The sequence below is a fragment of the Nelumbo lutea genome, chromosome 1 (assembly GCF_056320005.1).
Source record: "Nelumbo lutea isolate HS-2025 chromosome 1, American lotus-T2T, whole genome shotgun sequence".
Taxonomy (NCBI): domain Eukaryota; kingdom Viridiplantae; phylum Streptophyta; class Magnoliopsida; order Proteales; family Nelumbonaceae; genus Nelumbo; species Nelumbo lutea.
The window spans coordinates 16,040,284-16,048,736 of NC_142684.1; the positions used below are offsets into that span (position 1 = coordinate 16,040,284).

The window sequence follows — 8,453 nt, forward strand, 5'->3', positions numbered from 1 at the left end:
GATAAAGAGGCGATTCTTAGTTTCTCTCAGCGATTGTAGATCTGTTACAAGTTACAACAGAGAACAATGGCTGAGAGCGTTTTCAGATTTCTGTTGGAGAAATTGATCTCGCTGCTGTCTGATGAAGCTAATCTCCTCCTCGGAGTGAAACAGCAGAACGGATCACTCCAGAATCAATTCCGATTGATTACGGCCTTTCTCAAGGATGCTGATAAGAAACAGCAAAGTAGCACACTGATGGAAGAATGGGTGAGCCAGATGAGAGACTTGGTCTACGAGGCCGAGGATGTTATAGATTTGCTCCTTCTAAAAGCAGAGCAACGACGTCAGAAGAACATCTGTCTCAGGTATGTCACCTATCCCTTCCACTTTGTCACTCTCCACAAGACGGGAAAAAGGATACAAGAGATCAACAGAAAGTTGGGCATATTATTATATGCCAATAAACCACTTCTTGAGATACAAACTATTGAGGCTGCAGGAGAAAGTTCAGGTCATTCCAACGAACCCCTGCAGCGGAAACGAAGAAGAGATCTCAATGTTGAAGAAGGTGACGTAGTAGGGTTTCACAAGGAAGAAGAGGAGGTAACTCGATTGCTAACACGAGATGATGGCCGGCAACTCATTGCTGTTTCCATCGTGGGTATGGGCGGTTTGGGCAAGACCACCCTTGCTCGAAAAATTTACGATAGCTTTCATGTTAAACAACACTTTGATGTTAGTACATGGGTTTATGTCTCTCAACAATTTAAGATAACAGAACTACTGCAGGCTGCCATTAAAGGAATTAAAGTGAACCTCACGGACGAAGAGAAAAGGGAGTTAAGGATGAAGGACGAGGAAGATTTGAAGACAATGTTGTCTAATCTTTTGAATCAAAAGAAATGCCTCATAGTTTTTGATGATCTATGGAAGATAGAGGATTGGGAGAGTTTAAAAGTTGCACTTGTTGATCCTGATGAAGGTAAGCATTGTAGAGTGCTAATTACTACTCGCAATGAAGATGTAGCCAGGCATGCTGACCCATCCATTGAACCCTGTAGATTGCTTCATTTGAACAAGGAAGAGAGTTTGGAGCTCTTCTGGAAGAAGGTATTCCCTTCTGAAGCACAAATTAATGTTGTGGAGACCAAAAAAATATTGCAATTCTTGGCAGAGAAGATTGTTGATAAGTGCGGTGGATTGCCGCTTGCTATTGTACTACTGGGAGGCCTTTTGTGCCGGAAAAGGAAGACAGCTGATGAATGGTCCAGAATTCAAGTTGGTCTCGATAGGCATCTAAACAATTGTGAAGAAATCTTGGCTTTCAGTTATAGAGATTTGCCGTACCAGTTAAAACCTTGTTTTCTCTATTTTGGTCTTTTACCAGAAGACCATGCGATCAGAAGTTGTATAATGATTGATATTTGGAAGTCAGGCGGCTTAATACGAGGAAGACCAGGTAAAAGAATGGCAGGTGTAGCAGAGGAATACCTAGAAGAGCTGATTCAAAGAAGTATGGTCCAGGTAACAGAATGGCGCTCCAATGACGAAATTTATGTGTCGTATCCACGATATTTTACGGGATTTGGCGATTAAGGAAGCTGAGAAAGAAAAATTCTTTCAAATCAATGGGAATAATAGATTGTCCCTGAATAGATCACGCAGACTCGCCATCCATCCTCATGATGATACGCATGACAACACTACAACTACTGGTATGTCTCAATCCACAGCTCTAAGCAATCTTTGTTCGTTTTTGTGCTTCACCGATAGCCTCCCAAAGGACACATGGAAGTCTCTTTTTAGAGGCTTCAAACTGCTAAGGGTATTGGACCTAAGTGATGTAAAGGACATAGAGAGCTTACCCAAGGAAATCGGACAACTTGTCCTTCTCGAACACTTGAACCTGTCCAGAACTCTAATTCGGGCACTCCCATCTTGTATAGGCAATCTCCGAAATTTAAAAACCCTTATTTTAGAGGAAACTTGCATCAAAAGCCTACCCATTGCAATAATATTAAAACTGAAGCAATTAAGAAATTTGGTGCATTCTCTTTATTTCTATACTGCTGATGACAACGCTGCCGTCTTTGATGAGTTTGAAAGGAGTACTTGTAACTGTTTTGGTGTTGCTTCTCTTCCTCCTCCAAGAATCGACTCTCTACCAAACCTCGAGATCCTACTGATGCATGCAGGCAGTTGGATAAATGGTGGGCTCGATAAATTAACAAAGCTTAGACAACTAATGATATTCGGTGAAGAAGATTTGGGAGGATTTTATGGGGAGGCATTATTGAATGCCATTTGTAAATTGAACCAACTTAGAAATTTAGCGCTGGAAGCATCAAAATGTTCATTCTTGCCTCTTGCTGATGTTTCATTTGCACAACACTCTTACCTCTACGATTTGAGATTAGTTGGAAAAATTGGGCCAACTGGAAGACTACCTCCATCCTGTGATTTCCCACCTAGTCTCACTGGATTGTTATTGAAGAATACACATCTAAGGCAGGAAGACAACCCAATGGCGACGTTAGGAGAGTTAAGAAATCTAAGGGAGCTCCTCTTGAGATCCAATGCGTTTGACGGAATGACAATGGCTTTCTCTGCAGGGGGGTTTCCCAACCTCCGACAATTATGCCTTCTTGAATTGGATAAATTAGAGTATATGGAATTGGATCAAGGAACACTGCCAAATCTCAAGGAATTATATATAGCAGGATGCTTTGAATTGAAGATGCTTCCCGATGGGTTGAGACACATCAGCACCATGCAGAAACTTGTTCTAAGAAGGATGCCCAAGCAATTCATTGATAGGGTCCGAGAAGATGGAGAAGATTGGGAGAAGATCAAGCACGTGCCCTATATATCCTTCTAAAGCAGGAGTAGAAGAGAGTGACACGACACAGCATCAACTTACACTTCTTCACAGGTATGAAAATAAGCCTTGCTGAGAATGCATGGAAAGCCACGTACTCTAACAGTGAAAATGATAGAGATGAAAAATGTATATATGATCACCATGAGAATCACTTGATTGGAATGTTGCTTTTAGGGTATTGACGAAACGAGCTAGGCTGTGCAGCCTGCATCGTAAGGACTAAGGAACGTGCCCTGACAAAAAGACCACTACTGGATTGAACTGAATCTTTATTCTGTAGCAGCTACAAGAAAATAAGATTCTAAACTAACTAGTGTCGCTTTACAGAACAGGATCTATCTTATCAGTTTTCCTTTCCACAGAATGTATTCCACTCAAGTGATTCTTATGGACTGCAATTTTTGTTGCTGAGCTCCAACTGATCCTATCTGTTTGTTTCTGATCTAAAAAGGCTCAGATGATAGACACTATGGTAACCCATTGCCATCATCGTGATTCCAACAACAAAAAAATAGTGTATATTTCATTTATAATATGTTTGATGAAAATCTTACAATCCAATGCCAAGCCGCTAGGAAATGTCTCCGTGTAAAAATTTCGAACACCTTATACTCACAGAATATGAATTTAATTTTTTCCAGCTGGGAGATGACATTGCCGTGCCAGTGATTTAATTGCTTATGCCTTCTTCACATGTGACAGATGGTTCCGGCGGATCAACGGTATGAGTGCAATAGAGGCAATCAGTGGGTTCTCTGTTCAAGGATTTAGAGATGCTTTCTAATAAATTTCAGATATTATGCCATATTATGGTTGATGGTGATGTGCAATTCTTAATTTCTAAGTAAGACGTATGTTTTATTGATTAGTGTTTTTTTTTTTTTCTTTTTTCTTTCGTGTGTATAGTTATGTTTGTTTGCAGATACATGTTATCTCAGTTGTATTAATATTGCAGTTTCTGGAGCACCCTGGAAAAGTAAAATAGAGAAATTAGAAAATCATTTCAGAAAGCCTTAAAGCATAGAAGTGTGGTGAGAATAGTATTATGTGAAAAGCAACTTCAATTTTTTGGGAGGCTTAAGCTATGTTTGGAAAATTGTGTGGCTTTTCAAGACGAAAAGAGAAAAGGGAGGGATCAATTGGGAAAATAGGACTAGCGGGAAAGAAACGATAACGTTTTAGAGGGAGTGAAGGTGAACCCATTGGAGAATTTGCAGCACAGTAGGTATAAACCAGAAACTTGTGATTGTGATGAGAGGAGCTGCTCTGTTTATGATTAAAGACAAAGGAGCACTCATACGGTCATATTAATGTTATGTATATAAAATTTTGATGGGATGAGGCGCTTAAGCAACAGAGAGCAGCTGCATTTTTTATGTGGTTTCTCTTGTCCAGGGGTACTGCGGAAGGAATTCACATGCTCTGTATCAAGGTTACAGATGTTTCTGTACTAGCAATCTGTCACTTCACAAAACAGGAAGTGTGCGTTTACTATTCAGGCGTTTTCTCTTTTAATGTATGATAATAAGTAACTCCTCATTTGGTTTGTTTTCAAGTGGCCAATGATTCAAGCTGGAGTAGAGCTGTTCAGTGGCGAGCTGCCTAGTGCCAAGCTAGGCAGATGAGGTGTTGAGCTAACCAAGTGCGAGCTGCTTGGGAGGTGCCAAGTTGGCCAAGTGCCAAGTTAACCAGGTGCTGAGCTGCTTGTGAGGTGTCGGGCATGTGCCGAATTGAACAGGTGTCGAACTATCTGGTGACGAGCTGGATTGATGAACTTCATTGCTTTTTAAAGACCTGCAAGGAACCAAATGTCAGAAGACCCGGGGTGGCTAACCCGATGAGGTCGCTCCGATGCTTAAGTCAGTACTCTCATAGTAGATTGCGAGCTAAAAATTACAAAGTGTGAGCTAGAATTTGCTTACTTGCGTGCCTGACTGCCCCCCCCCCTCTTGTCATTGGGGTTGGTGCCTTTATATATGCCTTGCTCATGTAACGCCTCTGAGATCTCCGAGAGGTCGTATCTAACTGATGCGAGATCCTTGGAGGAAACCGCTATGCACATTGACCATCTTCCAGAATGTGGGCCGACCTCCAAGGATCGTGGGGTATGCATGCCGAGTTTGTCAGAGAGCATGTCTCATAGGTTGCTAGGTTGGTGCATGTCAAGCCGCCAGGTCGGTGCAAGCCGCATCAGGCCGCCAGGCCGCACATAGGTCGTCGGGTGGGACACCATCAACTTGGCAAGTTATTGCCTGGGTGTCACCTAATTGTCACGAGGTGCCATGTTTCATAATGTCATTGGAGGGCCAAACCTTTACTCATCATTTGCCCCCCACTCTCAAGCTGAAGGTAACTTGGCGAAGGGAGTAGATTTCTCCTTTTGGCCCGAAATTCGATGAGCTCATAAGCGCTGATTCAATTCCTTAGGCTCGGGGAGTGACTCGCAATCCATTCCTAGATTTTGTCCATGCCGAAGTGGCGATTATGTCTTAAGTTCTAGGAGCGACTCGTAGTCCACTCTCATTGACTTTGCCCATGCCGAAGAGACAACTGGGTCTTATGTGGTATTTTAGTCCATAGGCTCTGGGAGCGATTCATAGTCCACTCTCCTTGACTTTGATTTTGCTCATGCCGAAGAGGCGACTGGGTCTTATGCAGTATTGTAGCCATTAGGCTTTGAGAGTGACTTGTAGTCTACTCTTGGATTTTGCCCATGCCGAAGAGGCGATTGGGTCTTAGGTTCTGGGAGCAACTCGTAGTCCACTCTTGTTGTCTTTGCCCATGTCGAAGAGGTGATTGGGTCTTATGTTCCGGGAGCGACTCGTAGTCCATTCTCGTTGATTTTGCCCATGCCGAAGAGGCGACTGGATCTTATGTAGTATTGTAGCCCTTAGGCTTTGGGAGCAACTCGTAGTCCACTCTCGTTGATTTTGCCCATGTCGAAAAGGCAACTAGGTCTTATGTGATGAGGAAGTATTTTATCAATTCGTCAGTTCGTGCCTGGGCCAGGCCGCCAGGTTGGCACTCGTGCCAAGTCGCGCCAGGCTGCCAGGCCACCAGGCCGAGTGTAGGCCACGCCAAGCCGCGCTAGGCCGCCGGATGGGTGCTTTAGAGCTATGATTGCGCTGCATCAACCTTGTAAAGCCGATCACCCACCCCTACACGAAACTACTAGGAGCTCAACCTTTGGGGCAACACTACTAACTTTAGGTCACCAACTCACATGGGAGCCTTGGAAGGCTCGACCAACAAGGGCACCCATGTAGTCTATTGGCCGCCAACTCCCACAGAAGCCACAAAGATCTCATCTTTGTAGAGGGAACCTCATGAAGAGGACTGATGAGGTTTTATCTAGATTGAAAGTAAAGTTTGTAGAGCTGCTTAGTCTGTTAGATCCCTACATAGTCTTTGAGTTCATAAAAAATGGAAAGTATAAATGAGAGCTTTAATTTCTAAAAAACGAGGACTTAGCCTTTTAGAGGAGGAGAACTTAGCTTTTTGTAGCATTTCCCACAGACGACACCAATTGATGAATCGCTTTTTGGTGATGTATCAATTTTTTGGCTAAGTACCTCGTCATTTGGTCTGCTTCCAAGTGGCCGATGACTCAGGCCAGAGTGGAGCTGCCTGGTGGCGAGCTGCTTAGGGGGTGAGCTACCTGGTGGCAAGCTTCCTAGTGCCAAGCTAGGCAGATGAGGTGCCGAGCTGACCAGGTGGCGAGCTGCCTGTGAGGTGCTACGCTGACCAGGTGTCGAGCTGCCTGGGAAGTGCCAAGCTGGCCAAATGCCGAGCTGCCTGGGAAGTGCCAAGCTGGCCAAATGCCGAGCTGCCTGTGAGGTTCCGAACAGGTGCCGAACTGCCTGTGAACACCTATCTTTGAAATGGCGAAGTTTAAAGTTTTCGTCGCTCATGCTCTAACGAGCGAACGTAATGAGACGCGGGTAAAGAAGATGATGTTATGGGTTATCCGGGTCGGATGTCTTACCCATTTGGACAGATACCATTTAGCCCGGTTTATTAATTGCATATTAATATGGGGTAACGAGCCGGATTAATAATTAGCAGTACTATCAAAAATTACTGTTAATAATTGACACGTGGTTACTTATTTAACTAATAGTAATAATTGGCGTAAGACCGATTAATAATAATAATAATATTCTTATTAATACAACAAATTAATGTGTTTTTTATAACATTAATTAATTATTATAATAATTAACAAATTAACAATAACTAACAGTAATTAACAGTAAATATTATTTCATGAATTAATAATTATATAAACACATGTTATTATAATTACTGTTAACTAATATTATAATAATTATTAACACATGTTAATTATTAGCATTAACGGTAATAATATATATATATATATGAAATCATTTAATCATCCAAACAGTAAATAATTAATGTTATTATAATCAATTAACAGTAATTAATTATTAATATTAATGAAATCATTTAATTTCAAACCGGTTTCTTTTAATTAGGGTGGTTATTAATTCGACAAAATTAATTACTGTTAATTATTAAAATAATACAAATTAAAGTTTCTAAGTAATAAATTTCGTCTATTAATTACTAATTATAATTACTCACTGATCTAATTACTAATAATAATTTCTTATAATAAATATAGCTAATACATAATTACGCCCACTTAATTAATTAATGCTAATTACTAACTTTTAATTAACAGCAGTAAATAATTATTAAAATATTTACTTACTGATAATAATTACTTATAATTAATTATTGATACTAATTACTTACTGTTAATATTTAATTACTGATAATATTGGTACTTATTAATTCCGACTGGTAATTAATAATGATAATTACTATTTCGAATTTATTCATTTAATATTTGTATTAATTCATAATATTTAAAACCGATTTACACCGGTTTTAATAATTGTTAATTAATTAATTAATTACGTTAATTAGCATTTATTAAATCCATTAACAATTAATTAGCGTATTTAACTAAGTTAATTAATAATTATTTATTACTTAATAACTAAATAACTATTAATTACATTACTTAATAAATAACTATCACTCATTAACAATAATAACCAAAATCTCAATATTTATAAACATTTAAAATAAGTAATGATTATTGAATATTTACTTTTTATACTTATTTTCAGTAACAATAATATTAATTATTATACTGAATAATTAAATTTTATTATATTAAAATACTGCATATTTGTTACAATAAGTCTGAATTTATTATATTACTGAAAATAATAATAATTATTGTTTTCAGTAATAAAATATTATTACTTAATTTAAAACATTATGTTTGTAATTATTTTCAGTATTTAGTTAAAATAAATACCTACAATAAGTCTGACTTTTCAAACCTTCACATTTTTTATAAATTAATGTAATTACTGTAAAAGTTAATTATTATGTTAGTAATTATTGTATATATTTCAGGGAAAAAGTTAAAATCTGAAAAATGAAAACTAATTATTTTGAAACCTGATATTTCAAAATAATTATTGAAAATTATTGAATTTGTTAATGGTTATTGAAATTACTTATTTTAATTATTGTTATGAGTAATTATTAT

At 38.8% G+C, this 8,453-nt stretch overlaps 1 protein-coding gene across 1 annotated transcript; it reads left to right on the plus strand.

Moving 5' to 3' along the window:
• On the plus strand, positions 1-3,829 carry LOC148873688 (putative disease resistance RPP8-like protein 2). The gene is given in 3 exon segments (XM_088965366.1): positions 1-1,546; positions 1,548-2,914; positions 3,505-3,829. Coding segments are annotated over 2 exon segments (2,793 nt in total). The 5' UTR covers positions 1-66; the 3' UTR covers positions 2,861-2,914; positions 3,505-3,829.
• The last annotated feature ends 4,624 nt before the right edge of the window (positions 3,830-8,453 follow it).